Source organism: Planococcus citri, chromosome 5 (genome assembly GCF_950023065.1).
Source record: "Planococcus citri chromosome 5, ihPlaCitr1.1, whole genome shotgun sequence".
In the NCBI taxonomy this organism is placed as follows: domain Eukaryota; kingdom Metazoa; phylum Arthropoda; class Insecta; order Hemiptera; family Pseudococcidae; genus Planococcus; species Planococcus citri.
Genome location: NC_088681.1, coordinates 58,894,117 through 58,913,341, shown reverse-complemented (window position 1 = coordinate 58,913,341; position 19,225 = coordinate 58,894,117). Strand labels below are relative to the sequence as shown.

Here is a 19,225-nt window from a genome sequence, read left to right as displayed (position 1 = left end):
CTTATCGAGCAGCACAAGTTTCTATCCAGAATCCAGTCACAGAATGAAACTGTCGCAGATTACGTTGCCGCACTTCGTAAGTTCATTTCAAAATGCGGATTTTCATGCCCAAGCTGTCAAACTTCCGTTGCTGATGTATTCCTGAGAGCACAATTCATCCGAGGTATGCGCGATTCCCAGACTCGTGAACAGTTGCTTCAAGTGGAAAACTTGACTTTCAAACAAGCTGTTGAAAAAGCCACTGCCTCAGAAACTTCGAAGATGGGTACCCAAACAATCGGAAATGGGTCATCAAATAACTCAGTCTCAGCTCCAGAATCTGTCAATCATATCTCAAACCAGCAAAACAGTCGCTCACGTTCCAAAAGCTCTGCTCGGAAACAAAAGTTCAATCCAAAAAGAAACCAATCTCCTCACCCACAACATCAGTCACAACACAGAGCAAATTCTACACATCAAGGACGCCGTCGTGTTGATTTTGCTGCATTAGGTGTAGAGGGGTTATGCCTACACTGTGGTAAAAATAATCACCGCACTCAAGAATGCAAAATTGATCGAAATAAACTGCATTGTAACTCCTGCGATAAAGATGGTCACATTGCCAAAGTATGCATAACAACATTGGTAGGATCACAGTCCAAGAGGAAAGAAAATGTAAGCTGCCTAGATGACACTCCATTCAACTCAGAAATTCACTCAGTATATGGTATTAATGGTATTGACGATCAGGCAGTCCACAACATCTCCGAAACTTCCGATTCAGCAAAATTTTTTGTCACAATTCTGATTGAAGGTAAGCCACAAATTTTTGAAATTGACTCTGGCGCTGGGCGCACTTTACTACCTATTTTTCTGTTTAAAAAGTTGAATTTGAATGCTTCTCTCCGCTCATCTGATGTTCTTTTCAAGTCTTACACCAAACAAGTTTTTGCCCCTTATGGTATGGTAGATGTTAATGTTGAATTCGAAAATCAAAAATCAGTAGAAACGTTATATGTTGTACCTGATGAATATACTCCAGTTGTAGGTCGTGTGTGGATCCGTCACTTAAAAATTAGCCTAGACAACTGTGAAAGTCAAATTTCTGAATCTGATTCAAATTCCAGTCAAGTTAATTCTATTGAACGTTCAACTCCGGCTCAATTAATTCAACAAATTGAAAATCAGTTTGCTTCAATTTTCACCCCCACAATTGGTTGTGTCCCAAATTTCGAATGTGATCTTCAGCTGAAACCCAACACAGTGCCTATCTATATAAAACCTCATTCACTTCCATATTCACTCAGAGATAAGGTAGAAAGGGAACTGATTCGTTTAGAAGCTGAAGGTGTCATAACCAAAATTGATAAAAGCGAGTGGGGTTCTCCACTTGTAGTTGTACCCAAACCAGACGACACCCTTCGACTATGTGCCAACTACAAACTCACTGTTAACAATCATCTTTATGATGCTCATGATCCGATTCCCAGAATAGATGAAACCCTGCACCAATTGAGAAATGCTCGTTATTATTGCAAGCTAGATTTATTCAAAGCTTACTTGCATATGATGGTGAATGAAAAAAGCTCTCTCATTCAAGCTATTTCAACGCACTTGGGTGCTTATCGAGTCAATCGTCTCTCATTTGGTATAAAAACAGCACCTCATATTTTCCACAGAATTCTAGATCGCATTCTTGCTGGTCTTAAAGGTGTCGCAAGGTATTTTGATGACATTATTGTTTATGGTGCTACTTTGCAAGAATGTTATGATCATTTGGTTGCTGTCCTTACTGCACTTCAAATCAATAACCTTCACTTAAATAAACAGAAGTGTGTATTTTTTGTCCAAAAAATTTCATATTTAGGGTATGTTATCGAACATAACAAGATTTCAAAATGTCCTCTCAAAGTTGAAAGTATCATCAACGCACCTAGGCCTAAAAATGTTGATGACATTCGAAAATTCCTAGGCCTCATTACCTATTATTCGAAATTTATTCCAAATGCTTCTTCAATGACTTACCCCCTCAGAAAACTGCTCCTGAAAAATCAAAAATTCTTTTGGAGTTCAAATTGTGAAGCTGCTTTTCTCAAATTGAAGCAAGAAATTGCAAGCGATCGTGTGCTCATGCCTTATAACCCTGACCTTCCTGTCTCTTTAGCATGTGACGCCAGTCCATTTGGAATAGCTGGTGTTTTATCTCATATCATAAATGGCGAAGAGCGGCCTATTGCTTTTATTTCACGCTCCTTAACTGACGCAGAATCTAAATATAGCCAGCTTGATCGCGAAGCACTCGCCATCATTTTTTCCGTTGGTAAATTTCACTCATATCTATATGGTCGTAAATTCGAACTTATCACTGATAATCGACCACTTCAACGAATTTTCCATCCGACTAATGTGCCGCCAATGACCGCTGGTCGTTTATTACGATATGCTATTTTTCTAAGAGGTTTTGATTATTCAATCAAACATCGCGCAGCTGAATTACATCAGAACGTTGATTATTTTTCACGTTCGCCTATCACAGGAAGTCCCGGCATTGAACAAATTCTCAGTATTGAGAATGATGTAATCGAACTAGACGCAATCAACAGCATTTCATCTGTCTCTGTAAATTTCGATAGTTTAGCTCGTGAAACGACAGCTGATAGTGAATTAAAAACGCTACTACAGCAACTTGAACAAGGCACAAACGATCCGCTTTATTCTCTAAACAGAGGTGTTATCTTTAGAGGCGATCGTATTTTTATTCCAACTTCATTACGTCAGCACATATTGAAAGAACTCCATTCGACTCATGTAGGTATTGTTAGAATGAAACGTCTTGCACGAAAGTACTGCTACTGGCCAAAAATTGACTCGGACATTGAAAATTTGGTCAGAGGCTGTACCTCTTGTGCACCCAATCAAAAATTACCAGCCCAAATTCGGAATCATCATTGGGAAGAAGCTCAGTCTAATTTTGAAAGGGTACATATGGATTATGCTGGACCTTTCCAAGGCCACTACCTTTTCATTTTGGTAGATTCGAAGTCTAAATGGCCGGAAGTCCGTGTCACTAGATCCGACCCAACCTCAGCAATTACTATCGAATTCCTAAATGACATTTTCACTGCTCATGGATTCCCTGAAACCTTGGTATCTGATAATGCCGCAATTTTCAAAAGCTCAGAATTTCAGCAATTTTGTCATAATTTAGGAATTCGTCAGAAATTTATTGCCCCTGGAAACCCAGCTACGAATGGTCAAGCTGAACGATTCGTTCAAACAATCAAACATGCATTGAAAAATTGTTTGAATTCGTCAAACTCTTCAATTCCTCACCTAGTGAGAAAAATTCTTCTTCGATATCGAGCAACTCCGCTCAATAATGGTAAATCGCCAGCTGAATTGTACTTAAATCGTCCGTTGCGTATTGAACTTGATGTTTTACGTCCTCCTCCCCAGTCCCAGCCCCGATCCACACCCCAGGTTAAGCGATTTTTTTCAGTAGGGGAGAGAGTACTCATTCGATTCAACGAACAGTGGAAATTGGGTAAAGTAATTGCTCGGCTCGGTGCAATTCATTATGATGTGGTATTGGACAACGGATTCAAAACAAAAAAACACGTCAATCAGTTGGTAAAATCGAACATACCATTGCCACAGACGACAGAATCGTCTAACAATTCTCCAGCACAACGACACGTCACTTTCAAGGTCAATGAGCCAAAAATATCGCAAAATGATTCGACTCAACTTCGGCGATCAACTCGTAACAGACAAACACCAGATTGGTTTTCCTATTAGTGTGGGAGAACTATTATATCTCTCAAGCTATGTATCTCTGATGAGTCAGCGGCAGCTGATAAATAACAGCCGCCACGGACGTCGTAGCCGCTATATTCTCTACTCTTAGATTAGTTTTTAGTCTTAGTAATACATTCGATCGATGTACTCGTATATGTCTCAGTATCAATGTACAAAAGTGTAAATACATTCGAATATTCGAAATGCGTGTTTTCTTCAAAGACTTAATAGTTACGTAACCTCATTCGTGATTGAAAATGGTCTCCGAGCAGACCGAAACGCGTCTCACGCTCATGTATTAATTTAGAATTTATTCTCATTAAAGTTTCGTATTTGTAAAAGGTGTTTTTTTAATATTTTTGACCTAAATTTGATTTTCAAAAATTCACCAAAAATCGAAAATTATATTTCAACTGAACTGGCCATCCTTATAGGAAATTTGACGTGGAATAATTTTAGTTCAATCACTTTTCTCCCTCCGACCCTTCATTTCGGCGATATAGCCGAAAAACGTAGATTGACAAAGGTTAATGACCTTTTGCGGGGGTAGCAGACAAGTTGCAGTGCGCAACTTCAGTCAAAATATTTTTGAGTCTACCGTGAATCGAGTTCACGTTTTAAATTTGCGATTTTCATTTTTTAAAACAATTTTCATAAAATTGACAACTTCACCCCCTCCTCAGTAAGGGTGAAATCGCCATTTTGGGAAAAGCTGGACTGGTCATGCTGATAGAAAATTTAGCGTAGAACAATTTTTGTTCGAACATTTTTCCTCTAGGACCCTTCATTTTGGTGATACAGCCGAAAACCCTGTATCAGCAAAGGTTAATGACCTCTTGCGGATGTGTTGTTTTAGAGACGAATCTGAACAAATAATGTAAAATTCAGCTCGCCCCCAATTTTTTCGAGGTTCAACTACAAATTTTGCTAAATGACTGGACTATAAACTACGTATAACTCAATTTTTAACCGCGTGCAAATTAATTTTTACACCTTCTGAAGAAATTCTGAAATCCTGGAGAATCGCATTAGAGACGTTGGGGAGGTTCGTAATGATGAAATCTGGTTCGAAAGAGTTCACAATTATTAGTCTCGGGACTAATTTTCATTTGATAAAGAAACAAACAAAAATAAACCACCGAAAATAATCATATTTTAATTTTAAAAAATCGAAAAATCATTATACATATAACTGGAGTTTTGGTTACGGATGTTTCAGACCACGTCTTTTCAAAAAATCGCGATTCTGTTTCACATCGAAGTCGAACATCTCAAGATGTTCCCTTATCATTATTTTGTAAACCCTTTTCCCAAAAATTATCAAAATTTCATGATGATCACTGATCAGGTGCAGACTACAGACTGATGTTTTTTCCCCTAGACTTTTTGAGAATATGAAAGAAGAAAGAATGATCTACTAAGTTTTTAAATTTTGGTTAATTAAAATTGAAATTGTCTCACTTTAGGCTACAATTAAACTCTGTGAAAACGAAAAACGCCGTACGTTTTTTTTTTACTATCGACGCTATACGTAAACGCAATTTATTTTTTAAGCTGACGTAATTTTTCCATCTTCAAGAATCGACGCGCCAAGCCAGTCTGCCTCTGTCCAAGTATCTACATAGGTAAGTATACTTTAAATTATATTTATTTAGATCTTTTCTCATTCATCAAACACATATTATTCTACCATGAAAACCACTTTTCCACATGCGCAAGTAGGTACATACTACATAGGTTGTTTGAGGACTCCGGATGACAATATTTATATAAATACAGAAAATTGCACCATGTTATCAAAATTCATTCAAGAAAATGATTTAAATAACGACTAATGAACTGATAATTCACATAAATTGAAATCGTCCCAGCAACGAAGGACGTCAAATTACAAGTTGTTCGAGTGAACGTTTTTACAAATATTTTCAATTTATTCGCGAATTTTTTCAGTAGTTTCAAACAATTCGAAAATTATTTTAATTATTCGTGAAATTACCTACATCTCAAAAAATGAATTTCCTCGGTATTTTGATTTCATCGATATTCATTTCGAGTGCTTTTGCTTTCGATAAAGATTGGTGGAAACACGCCAGCATTTACCAAATATACACGAGATCATTCAAAGATAGCGATGGCGATGGAATAGGAGACTTCAATGGTATAATTTCTAAGCTGGATTACCTAGTCGATATCGGAGTGGACACCCTGTACTTGAATCCATTTTACCCCTCCGCAATGGCTGATGGTGGTTACGATATAACAGATTTCAAAGCAATAGATCCAGTGTATGGGACGATGGAAGATTTTGAAAAACTGATTAAAGAAATGAAATCTCGAGGTTAGTAACGATGACGAAGCAATTCAGAGTTTTCTCAATACTTTTTGAACAATGATTTTTTTTAAAAGTATTTTATCTACCTCGGTCGCACTAGGCGCCGAGGGTTTTTGAAACAATAAAGAAAACAATTTTAGACTTAGGGTTACTAGAATAAAAATGTGTATCCAAATATGATTATAGCTTCACCCCAAGCCTAAGCAGGGAGGGGAGGGGATAGGGGGGAGGTGAGACGGATTGCCACTGTGACCTATAACCCCTAGGCGCTTGTACTTCCCAGGCTTCATTTGCATGCATGCCTGTTCAGATCACAACTGAGCCCCCAACCCGTCACAGGGTGAAGTTTAAAGGGGAGTGCTTTCACCTAGAGGTGATCCTAACAAGTTAGGGCCCCTAGTTTATTGTCATGAGATTTAAAGGGATATTTGTGGGGCAGTCGGTGTCGGTGCACTTGCTTTTGGCCTCTCACCAACTGCCCACATGTTAAAGATTGTTCTTATGCTACAATTATCTATTATATATGTATATTTATAGCTATTCTGAAAGGTTTCCTTGCTTATCCTAAGTCTTTGGAAATTCTGGCTTCGGTGTCTTGCGGCTTGATTTATTTTTGGATATGTAAATTAATATAGAAAAGAAAAATAGAGAAGATTTAATGTATAGAGTTGGGATTATTAATTTTGAGAAGAATAAAGGTAAAGAATGACAGGCTAACTTATTTACAATCTTATGATATATCCATTGGACTAGTTTGGGCTTATTTTGTCACAATCAGGTTATGTTTGCAGCCCGGTGGTAGAGTGCATACTCTCAGCGTGATTGGAACATCCTTGAAGCACTCCAGTAGAGCTTACTGTACTAGAGGCCAATCAAGTTCATCCAGTCCACATCCTAGCCTTGGGACTGCCAGTTTTTCAATCCGAAGTTCTGTGCATTTCATGGCTTCATGGCTAGCACGTTCATAGTACAGACAAAATCTTCAACTGTTGGCTTATTATAGTAGTTTTCTTTTGTCACAGTGTATAGGACATAGTTTCCTTTTGTGTGTATTTCTACAACATCCCCAACTTTAGCACCCCTTGAATTCAATGTGTCAACATTGCCGAAGGCTCTTCTGAATTTGAACGCAATGCCCTTACTCATCTTGAAGTCTTGGCTAACACAGTGAGCCAAGGTGTACTCTGGGGCGTGTATCATCAGGTTGTCTTCTATTTCCTGCATTACCAGTTTTCCATTTGATTTAACCGTTATTCTGCCCCAATTTGCTCTTAGGATTAACATCTCTCTTTCCTCTTCGAGACCCTTTGGTAGGTATTCTTTGGACTTGAGCCAAAGTTAGTTCACCACCATGTTGTGCACTCATTCTCAGATATTCTGTGTATGGTAATAGGGAGCTCACAGCACCAGGTCCCACCGGACGATAGAACCTCTCCTTTATCCTCCCAAGTACAAGGTACTTTATGCGGTTGGTGTATTTGTGTTTTGCAAAGATCAATGAGTAGGGATGTCCCAGATCATTTGAGATAACTAACTGGTCCATGGCCCTGTCCATGATCCTGCTTGCCACATTTTGGTATTCGATGTCGGAGAAGTATTAAATTTGCGCAGTATTGACTGGGGACAGACTGGGTTTTCCTTGAGAGATGGTCTTTTCATATGGTCATATGTTGATTGATTAGGTTGACATCTTATATGTACTTACCTTCACAATACACCGACTCTGGTCAAGCTAAAATTCGGGTAGCTGAAAAACAGCATGTCACCCACACCCTCTAATTAAATTTTCGAATGCTGAAATTGATTTATCGAATTTTTGAAACAGACAGAAGCCGTAACAAACCCTTTCACTCCATGAAATGAACTCATCACAAAAAAATAAAAATTTTGAATGAATTGACAAAATAAACAAATTTTAATTTTTTGCTATGAGTGTAATTTTCATCAACTTTTTCATGAAATACGTCAGAAAGAAGTCAAAATAAGACAACTGAATAAATTTAAACTTTCTTTGATGTTTGGAATTGAAAATTGAATTTTTTCAAATTTTTATTTTTTTGTGATGAGTTTATTTCACTGAGTGAAGAGGGGGGGGGGGGGTTTCAACTTTTTCAACGATTACGTAAAAATAGGGGTCATATGGGCCAACTTCACCCATCAAAACTTTTTTTTATGTTTTAAATCAAAAAATTGTATTTTTTTTTCGCACACTTTCAATTTTTTAAAATCAACTTGACTAAATAATACCATCCCAATTTTTTAATATGTTGTTCAGCGTAAAAAGTTGTCCATAATATATTTGTTTCAGGATTTTTGAGAATCGGAACAATATGAAAACTACGTTTTGAAACTTTTCGAGCTAATTTTTCGTACGAAAAAAAGTGGCAACACTGATTTTTATGATAAGTATCTATCACAAAAAAACCTATCAAAATCCCTAACTATTGGAAAAAGTTCCATTTTAGTAGACATCGCGGTTATCGAGTAATCCACTGCTGAAATGGATGATATTTCAAGTTCACTGAAAAATTTGACACCCCCTAGCAGCTTTTAAAAAAGGACTAGAGGGCCGCGATTTGCGTCATTGGTCATCATTTCGGAAGGTAAACTCCGATACATGGGTGACATGCTCTCTCAGTGTAGCAAACACCCCACCGAAGAATGTGCATTGCAAAAAGCTCCCTTTTTGAATATAGAATTGATTAGTGCAACAAAAATTAAGAATCGACAAACTACGACAAGCCCAAATTATTCTAACAGTCATTTTGTTTCCACTTTTTTTTATTAGGCTTACGCCTTGTACCAGATCTAGTAATCAATCACAGCAGTGACAAACACGAATGGTTTGAAAAATCCGTAAATAAAATCAGCCCCTACACCGATTACTATGTTTGGGCTGATCCAAAAGGTTACGATCGAGATGGCAAACCTATTCCACCAAATAACTGGGTAGGTAGAGATACATTACATTCGAGTACATATCAATATTGCTCTTGCAACAAATACTCTTTAGGTAGCCAAGGTTATAATTTTTGACTTATATGTATATGCAATTTGCAGATTAGTTTATTCGATTTACAAAAAAGAGGCACAGCTTGACAATGGAACGAGAAAAGGAAACAATTCTACCTGCACCAATGTATGGTCGAGCAACCGGATTTGAATTTAAGAAATGAAGCAGTTAAGAACGAAATTAAGGTAGACAAGTCTCACATCTCCAGTAGTAAATTTGATTTAAATTGTGACATTTTCAAACTCGCGAATTAATTTATTGGCACAGGACATATTGAGATTCTGGCTCGATAAAGGCGTAGAAGGATTTCGAGTGGACGCACCAATGGTATTCTTCGAAGACGAAGAACTCCGAGATAATCGACCAATGACTGGCGATGTAACCGTTTTCAATATTTTCAGCCAATTTGAACGTTGCCTCCATCATCCAGACACGTACAGATATTTGAACGAGTTGAATGTATTCTTGCGAGACTACGACCGAACGAGTGGGAAATCAACTCAAACGTAATATTATTTAATTATTTTTTTCTACAATAAAGAATGGGTTAGAATACACAAATCATCAAAATACATATACTCGTATGATTTTTCATGTAGGCCTCTGATAGGAGAAACCCGCGGACAGATTCAAACAGTGATCAAGTATTTCGGAACGAGACGTTTTCCAGCATTCCATTTACCTTTGAATTACCTATTCACCGATAACATGACTACTTATTTGAATTCTCGGGAACTTCACGACTTCCTTCATACTTGGTTGAATCAAGTTCCCAAAGGCATGGCGTCGAGCTGGGCAGTAAGTCAGAAACACACCTAATACATGATTCTGATCTATATCTACCTAGTACCTACCTAACTCATAAATCGTATATTTTTTATTCGCAGCTTGGTAATCACGATCAGGGTAGAATTTCGTACAGATTGAACGCAGAATATAATTACATCCTGTTGGCATTAGTTACAATGCTTCCTGGAGCATGTCAAGTTTACTACGGAGAGGAGCTGAACATGGGACGAAATAATTTGGTACGCGAAAAAGATCCATTCAACAGGGTGTTTCATCGAACACCGATGCAATGGGACGATTCCAGGAATGCAGGTATAACTATGATCATTTTTAAAACCAGTACGGAAGGTTATGCACTTGTTGAAGTGTTCAATCAATAGTGATGGAATGTTTAAATTTTTCCCGCAGGTTTCTCTACTGGTGACAAGACATGGTTACCAGTGCACCCGAATTACTGGAATACCAACGTTCAAAGCCAGGAACCCGATCAAAACAGCAGTTTAAATTATTTCAAGGATTTAATGGCCATTAGGAAAACACAGACCATAAAGTATGGCGATTTGAAGTTCCACATTATGTCGGATTGGGTGCTGGCATTTTCTAGAACTTTCAAACAAACCAGTTACATTATTATAATGAATTTGGGGTCGGATACTCAACCCATTGATACGCTCGCTGATTTTGATCTTCTTCCAGAAAATTTGATTGTAGTGGCTTCTAGCTCCAATTCTGGGTACAATAAAGGGTAAGAAGTAGAAACTTTCATTGAAATGTTTTATCTAATGTGCTAAAATATAACATGATTTTCCAGTTTCAAGATGAAAACTACCAGTCAATACCCATCATCATCAGTCCTCAGACCAAATTCGGTTATCATATTGAGTTCGAAATAAATCATCGGATGGAAATTACTTTAGGTATACCATGTGTGTACTTTGAAGAAGAACAAAAACAACTTTCAAGAGAGACAATAATATCGAGTGGTGATGGCGCGAGAAAAAGTTGGGGAAAGACGATATATTGTCCCCTTCTCAGAAATAAGTACAGATTTCAAATATTTTTTGTATTAAGCTTTAAGTTACGAGTATTTGCATGAAAGTTACCAATAAACAATTGTTCAAGTAAAATTGAGCTCTTTCATTTTACGCTCGGAATATCTTGAAAATGAAACTTCATATAAAAAATTAATCACACTCCAAATTTTAAGCTCGCAAATTTTTTCCATCGTGTTTTACAGGTTCACAAAAAAATTGAAAATTTTATTGTTTGAATTATGCAACCAAACTAACATCTGTAGGTACACAAAAATAGCGACATAATATATTTATTTTCTTGTATTTTATATTATTTTTATTTTACTCAAACATTAGGTAAGTATATAAATTTAGTGGTCAAGGTGAGAGTTGCTCATCTATATTTTCCTTTTTCATATCTCACGGAGGAGTGTTGGGTACGAGTGAGGCAGTTTACGAAGGTGTTCCAGTCTTGGGAATCCCTGTTTTTGGTAATAAACGAACGGCTATAAAATCTCTAGAAGCGAACGTAGCCAGTAAACGTCTCGATTATAAGGTTTCCACAGAAGTAGGTAGTTTTAGAGAAGATTCAAAGATTGTTAAATGATTCCAAGTAATTTTTCCCTTTCAAATATTACTATTTTATTACTGAATGGCGAATGAAATTATGTAATTTGTATCAGGCGTCGTGAAATTATTCAGAATAAAAAAGACGTTTCAACAATTTTGCTAAAAAAGCAAGAATTTATTGTCAGAAAGCAAGACCTTGACAATGTCAGCAAAAAGCAAGACTTTTTGACGAGATAATTATACTCTATAGTGGCTAAAAAATGATACTTTTTCGCAATTTCTGTCAAAAAAGCAAAACTTGGGACAATTTTTAGCAAAATGTGGAACTTTTTAGAATCCCTCGTTGAAAAAAAAACATCAATTTTCAACCATTTTGCTAAAAGGCAAATCCTGTCATTGCAGTGGCGACCAAACCAGGACTTTGATCAATTTTGCTACATCAATAATATTTATTTTTTTGAAATATTTATTAATTAAGATCGGTAAGTACATTAAGAAATATATCTATATTAATAGATAAAACAAGTAAACTGAAGCATACATATTAATAAAAAGATGAAATATCTTCGATCAGCGTTTTCAGTTAAAAGTGAAATAAAAATTAAGGAGAGAAAGTACAACGCTTGATGAAACTTGTGAAAAATTTTCAAGAGAGACTGGAAAAAATACTTTTAGAATAAATGATACCAATTCACAATAAAATTAACTTTATCAAATCACTAAATTCGAATGATAGCTAAGAAACTAAGCTGAAAAATTGAGAGGCTGCACCGTCAATTCTGATATCTGAAAAAGTATGGATTTTCAACATTTTGTTGTCAAATATTCACATTTTCTAAATTGGATATCTATCATCACTTACGGTTACATGAGGAGCGGTATTCAATACGGATATTAAAGCATCTGCCACGTCTTCTGGCTGCAATGTGGAGCTACGCATCTCCGGTGGAATATCTAATCCTCCTGTCATTGCAGTGGCCACCAAACCAGGACTTAGATTCTGAGGAGATAAAAAGTAGATGTGTGAAAACAATGATTTTTATATTACGCAGGTAATTACAACTCAACTAAGTAGGTAGTTCAAGTAAGTATATCCTGAATTGCATAAGTATTTTTGAAACATATGTACAAAATTTTGTATCAATGTTTTTGGAAAATTATATTCGAGCATTTGATTCTTCGATCCAATTAATACCTAATATTTAAAGTAAAAAACATAGCTAGGATTTTTTTTTTTGAAAATTACTTATGCAGTTTGAATCTTTGAATTTATATATGTAGGTGCCTACTAAACTTATCGATGTCAATCTAGTTCAAAAGACTGACCATTGTTTCAAAAAGTAACGATTCACTTCAGCTCATTGAAAAAAATTAGATAGGTACCGATGTAATGGTTTGATAAAATTCTTTTCAGGTCACTAAAGTGGCCAAAAATATCTCACTTTTTTAGATGGGATGGGTGGCATTAGATCGACTCTAAAAGTTTGAATTATTCTAAAAAAAATTGAAGGAGTAAGTACTTACCGTTACTTTGATGTTTGTTTTCTTTCCGATCATTTCTCGTCTTAAACCTTCCGAAATTACACGAAGAGCATGTTTTGTGCTGACGTACAATATGTATAGATTTGGTTCAACCTTTGGTATGACTTGTCCAACGACGCTACAAATTTCTTTGTGTGATTATAAAGTTTTATAATGGTAAGTACTGTTTACAGATGAGAAAACCTACCACCGTAGGTAAATATGTACTTAACTGAGGCACATGATTATCACTGACTTTATCAGGAGAACATGGAAATTGGAAACCCATAAATTTAATTTATGACTCTCAAACATTTTTTTTAGCTGTTTGATAAAAAAAACTCGAATGTGCTTGGTAAAATATACAAGGGTTGGAATTTTTCAAAACAAAACCGACAATTGCATAAAATTGATGAAATACTCAAATGGTACGTATCTACCTAACAAGGGAACCTCTTGAGGCGTCACACTCCAATTTGAACGGGACCGCGATTTTTTGGAAAGAGCATAGTCTAAAACCCCCAAAACCACATTTTCAGCTGCCCAAGTTCATTTTTCGATTTTTTGGCGAATTTTTGAAAATTCAAAATCGACTATTTTTGACGATTTATGCTTTTTTTTTAAAGGACGTACTTGATCAGTAAAAATGGTCAAAATAAGTCCCAAAACTAATATTAATTACCCAAATCCTAATTTCACAACTTCCAGCCATTCTCGAGCCTCCAGCGCGATTTTTCAATTTCTCCAGAATTTTGAATTCGCTCCAGAAGGCGTGAATATGCAGTTGGGTAGCTGAAAATCGAGTTGTGTATTATACTGTAATAGTGAGAGTGAGAGAGACTGTGATAAAGAAGGAGTATGATAATGACTGAGTATGAGAGAAATTCCTATAATTTTGTGTTAGGCTAATTCTAAGAAATACTCATTAAGAAGGAAATATTTCTCAGACACCTGCTTAGCTCAAGATGGAGAGACTTTAGTCGATCAAACTACACTATTCACTTAGAACAATCCTTTTGTTACGTTTTAGATTATGAAATGATAACGCAAGGAGCATTTATGTACAATTATTTTAATCAAGAATAATATATACATAGATGAGCAGATTATACCAAATAATTTACAAAGGGTCAAAACGTAAATTATTCTGTGTTGCCATGAGATTAGCCTAACCGGCCAAGATTAGGCGGCAAAATTACAACACACTCGAGCTAGGCTCGGAAGATTGATTTAGGGGGATAAATTAAAGTACACATAAAAGTGAAATAAAACAGCTTCTAAAGTAAAATAGATCAATTGATAGATGATTAACACATCATCATCTACCAATTAATACAATTACGTAAGATATATTATTAACGCAATTAGATAAATTAAGGGTGCACGTAACCCTGAATAAAAGGATACACGATTACCTAGGTTGGTCTGAGTACAATTCTGTTTTGAATGTTCACATTGCCTGCCTCTCCCTGGCGACCCCAATAATAGTCGCTTCGACAGGCAGTGATGGCAGCATTCGCAAAAATTTGAACAGCGTTCGCGTTCGCGTTCATTTGAAATGAACGGCATTCGCGTTCACGTTCATTTAAAAAGAACTGTTCGCGAACGCGATCGCGAACGTATGTCGTTCGCGAACGAGAACGCAAATACATGATTCGGGAGACAATGATTAATGAATTGCAGCAAGTAACAATGACATTCTAGGCCTATTCTAAACACAATTTTTGCCTTTTTATTGAAAAATAACTAAAAGGGGGTGAAAATTCTATACTTTACCCCTTTTTTTCAATAAAAATGCAAAATTTGTCTGAAAAATGTTTCAAACTTTGAAATTTGCGTTCAATCAAAACGAACGCCGTTCGCGTTCGCGTTCTTTTGAAAAAGAACGCGTTCCGTTCGCGTTCGCGTTCACGAACGCAAACGCTGCCATCACTGTCGACAGGTCTGGGTCGGAGTTCCATTTTTGTAGAGACAAAGGCTCAGATTTCTGGATAAATCTGGCCAGTGACTAAAAAAGTACCACGATCTTACGCAGGAAATTAACGAAGATCGCGTTATTTAAAATAGTACCATGTCCATATGCAGGAAATTAACGACGAGACACGTTATAAGTACAAAGATTACCATCTACGGATGGGTACAACGAATGTGTGGTTTCCAGAGAGCCTAGGCAGGGCTCCCTGGTCACCTATTTAGCTGGTTAGAGCTTAAGAGAAACTATCGCGAACTCGTTACTTTTAAGACTGATTTTTCCAGCAATACAAAGCTGGAGCTGAACCTCTGCTTCGACAGAATTGTCGCACAATAGCCTTGAGCGAGCCCCTACAGTAAGATTCGCGTAATCTTGCCTAAGGTCGGCAAGATCATAAAACTACGTTGAGGAGAAATTAAGTTAAGACCAAGTATAGGCGGTCAGGGCAGTCCTGCTCATCACAATACTCAAGCTGTTTAACGAGTTAATCTACATTTGAGCCGATTTCAGGAGTGACACCTCAAGAGTGGTTTTTTGACCAGCTTTTTTCAAAATTAAAAAATCAAAAAAATCAAAAGTTTTCCGCTTGTGTGGAAATTTTTGAAATTCACGCGAATCGCTGTATTTTGTCCAAAACCAACCCCCCCCCCCTCACAATCCAAATTTCACTATTTCCAGCCATTCTGGAGCCTCTAGCGAGATTTCTCAATTTCTCCAGAATTTGAATTTCTCTCCAGAAAGCGTGAATATGAAATTGGGCAGCTAAAAATCGAGTTGTATATTACATTCAACCTGTTTAACGATTTTATCCACATTTGAGCCGATTTTGAGAGTGACACCTCAAGAGTGGTTTTTTGAGGATTCCCTCTCGCTCCAAAACGGCTGGAAATGGTAGAATTTGTGCTCCTGGGGTTAGTTCTTGAAGAAATACAGCGATTCGCACAAATTTCAAAAATTTCCTCACAAACGTTTATCTTCTGATTTTTTAATTTTGAAAAAAAGCTGGTCAAAACGCCACTTTTGAGGTGTCACTCTAAAAATTGGCTCAAATGTGGATAAACTCGTTAAACAGGTCGAGTGTAATATACAACTCGATTTTTAGCTGCCCAACTTCATATTCACGCCTTCTGGCTTCTGGAGCAAATTCAAAATTCTGGAGAAATTGAAAAATTGTGCTGGAGGCTCCTGCAGAATGGCTGGAAATGTTGAAATTTGGATTTGGATAGTTGATATTAGTTTCGGGACTTATCTTGACCATTTTTACTGATCAAGTACGTACTTTTAAAAAAAAGCATAAATCGCCAAAACTATAGTCAATTTTGAATTTTCAAAAATTCGCCAAAAATCGAAAAATGAACTTGGGCAGCTGAAAATTTGATTTTTGGGGTTTTAGACTATGCTCTTTCCAAAATTCGCGGTCCCGTTCAAATCGGAGTGTGACACCTCAAGAGGTTCCCTTGTTAGTACCCTATTTTTCAAAAAGAAGAATCCTTCAAATTTCAAACTGATATATTCACTAGCCAGTTACAACTCCAGGAATTTTCTGTTTCTTTAATTCATATTGTATCCTTGATTTTTCATGAAAAAAAACAACAAACAAACCAAAACAAAAAACGAACAAACGAACAAACAAATCTGAATTTGTAAACATTCTTCAAAATCAAAGTATATAAATTCGAATTTGAAATTTTGCACAGACGGTGACGTATTTTTGAACATTCTTTTTCATTTAAAAAAAATGTCCCCCTGTCCCGTCCCTTTTACAGTCATAAAATTTTTCTAACGTTTGAAGTATGTACCTACTAGATTCGATGTCAAAAGTAGATCAAACCGACATAAAATAATCTTGGTGTATAAACGAGACGTATAGTGTATACTATTACCTGTTGATATTTATTATATGACCTTCGACGGAATTCTCCACCATATTTTTAATGACTTCTTTGCTGACCAATAAAACTGATTTGACGTTTGTATTGTACGAATCATCGATCAGTTCCGATGTAATATCTACACAACCATGTGCATATTTTCAATGGAAAATAAACTAAAATAAAAAATAAGCAGGTACCTAAACCTATAATCATTATGGTACTCGACCAGAGCTATAACTTTTTTTTCCTGCTTACCAGCTAAATAGGTGCTCGACAAAACACCAGCATTGTTCACAAGTATGTGGACTGGACCCAAATTTTCGAATACCCATTTGAGCGCTAATTTTATGTCATCTTCATTAGTGATGTCACACTTGACGGGATGAAATTTACCCTTGTATTGTTCAGAATCCTTCACTTCATTCGCCAGTTCCTGATTGTGGGCATATTTTTATGATAGACATGAATAAATTTATTTCACAAAATCAAAATAAAGTCTATACTAGGTACCTTTAGTTAGTGATTAGGTACATCTTTATCTACTACTCCTCCACTAATACTCCATGTAAATTAAAATACAAATACCTACACGATAATGTTTGGTACATAAGCATTGATTTTATGATCACTTACTTGAAGTTTATTCATACGTCTCGCCAATCCAGCCACAATAATTCCATGTTTCAAGAGCTCTTTAGAAATAGCTGCTCCAATTCCTGCACTACTTCCAGTCACCACAGCCACTTTGTTAACAAATCGATCCATACTTTAAACACTGATAAATTTTTCTATAGGTGCTTGCCGAGCGAGTTATTAAAAATAGTACCTAGGTAGTTACATAAATAACTTCATCTAAGCTCGTACCGCAATTTTATATCGTTTCAAAGTAAATACCTAGTTGCACAAATAGTTGAAATCCGTTTCCGTAATTATGTGCGTAGGTATAGAGACAGAGAGGTACATACCTAGTACCTACTATGTACTTATCTTTCAAGTTCACTGATCATAACTCTCAACTCTCAACAGTATTTCGAATTGGGTACCTATTTCGCGACATTATGCAATTGTGCCTTTTCAAAGACGATCGCGTGAATGAAAATTATAAAAATAAAACTTGGGTAATTTTCGTATCTATGTTTTTCAAACATCGCTTGTAGTACATACTTCCTTATATAGCGCTCACTTATTATGTAAGTAAGTAGTTGGCTGCAAAGCTGCATCAGCGAATCCTAGTGGTACTTCTGAGAAACCCGCAATCACTTTGGTCCCAGCCCCCTCAGGGGGTGGGTGGGGTGGCTTCCATTATTTTCACATTTTGTCAAAGTACTCAACTTCAGCAGCCCATTCTTCCAAAACTATGATACTTTGATCAAAACTGATTTCACAGTTCGAAAGGGCATCGCATTTAAAACTTTTTAAGAATTTTGAAATTTTCAAAAGTTGAAAGTTGAACTTTCAAATGGAAAGTTCAAACTTTAAAATGGCGCTGTAAGTGGGGCGAGTACCATTTAAAATTTTGAAAAAATTTCCATTGATGTACCTTTTGATGCTTTTTCGAAATATTCAAGTTTCGAGATGGGATCTCTTAATGGAGGGGGAGCACCCCCACCCACAATTTTGAGTGAAACTTTCGAAAGAAAATCTGGAGCATGTGATACATTGAATTGTATGTTTTTGGTGACGCTGAACACGAATATGGCGTCAGATTTTGGATAGGACTCCATCCACGGCCTTCAGCACCTACCCAAACGGGGCAAAAGTTCAAAAAAGCATTTTATTGTTCGTGCGACACATGATTGTAACAATTTCTGAAAAAAAACACGAGATTTTTGGACAATTTTTGGAAAAGAATGAGACATTTTGAGATTTTTAGTTTGAAAAACGACAATTTTTCGCCATTTTTCTAAAAAGCAAAAATGAGTATTTTTGGCAAAACGTAACAGTTTGCCAAATTTAGCAAAGGTAGGACTTTTTGGGAATAATTGGCAAAAAAGCGAGACTTTTGAGTGATTCTTCAAAACAGGAGACTTCAACAATTTTGCTGAAAAGCAAAAATTAGGACCTTGACAATTTCAGTTAAAAACACGTCTTTTTGTGAGGAAATTATAGTGACTAAAAAATTATATTTTTTCGCAATTTTGTTCAAAAAAAAGCAAAACTTGGAGAATGTTTAGTAAAATGTGAAACTTCTTTGAATTTTTTGTAAAAAAACTGTAAATTTTTAGCCAGTTTGCTACAAGGAGAAAATTTTTGACGTTTTTGGAAAAACGAGATTTTTTGCCAATTTGTGGCAAAAAGTTAGACTTTTGGGCAATTCTTTAGATGGAATACTTTTTTAAAGTTTTAGAACCAAAATCGCTAGAA

General features: G+C 36.3%; 2 protein-coding genes and 1 long non-coding RNA gene across 3 annotated transcripts in view; 1 reads left to right on the top strand and 2 right to left on the bottom strand.

Annotated features, from left to right (window-relative positions):
• LOC135847534 (uncharacterized) overlaps nt 1-19,225 on the bottom strand; it is a 141,507-nt gene that overhangs the window by 33,678 nt on the left and 88,604 nt on the right. The window lies entirely within an intron of this gene.
• On the top strand, nt 9,728-10,906 carry LOC135849089 (maltase A3-like). The gene is made up of 3 exons (XM_065369277.1): nt 9,728-9,920; nt 10,010-10,223; nt 10,320-10,906. Exons 1-3 carry the CDS (start codon nt 9,831-9,833, stop codon nt 10,658-10,660), a joined length of 645 nt encoding a protein of 214 aa, XP_065225349.1. The 5' UTR covers nt 9,728-9,830; the 3' UTR covers nt 10,661-10,906.
• LOC135846873 (farnesol dehydrogenase-like) lies at nt 11,943-17,759 on the bottom strand. Its single transcript, XM_065366220.1, has 6 exons — nt 17,495-17,759; nt 17,117-17,294; nt 16,871-16,997; nt 13,019-13,154; nt 12,357-12,494; nt 11,943-12,280 (listed from the first exon to the last, which is right to left on the bottom strand). The coding sequence occupies exons 1-6, from the start codon at nt 17,624-17,626 to the stop codon at nt 12,239-12,241; spliced, it is 753 nt and encodes a 250-aa protein (XP_065222292.1). The 5' UTR covers nt 17,627-17,759; the 3' UTR covers nt 11,943-12,238.

Excerpts from the sequence above, each read along its gene's own strand:
- LOC135849089 (XM_065369277.1), top strand. The coding sequence starts at position 9,831 with ATGACTACTTATTTGAATTCTCGGGAACTTCACGACTTCCTTCATACT. Across the intron at positions 9,921-10,009 it reads GCATGGCGTCGAGCTGGGCA|CTTGGTAATCACGATCAGGG; the intron begins GTAAGTCAGAAA and ends TTTTATTCGCAG. Across the intron at positions 10,224-10,319 it reads GGACGATTCCAGGAATGCAG|GTTTCTCTACTGGTGACAAG; the intron begins GTATAACTATGA and ends TTTTTCCCGCAG.
- LOC135846873 (XM_065366220.1), bottom strand. The coding sequence starts at position 17,626 with ATGGATCGATTTGTTAACAAAGTGGCTGTGGTGACTGGAAGTAGTGCA. Across the intron at positions 17,295-17,494 it reads GACGTATGAATAAACTTCAA|GAACTGGCGAATGAAGTGAA; the intron begins GTAAGTGATCAT and ends GCCCACAATCAG. Across the intron at positions 12,495-13,018 it reads AAACAAACATCAAAGTAACG|AATCTAAGTCCTGGTTTGGT; the intron begins GTAAGTACTTAC and ends TTATCTCCTCAG.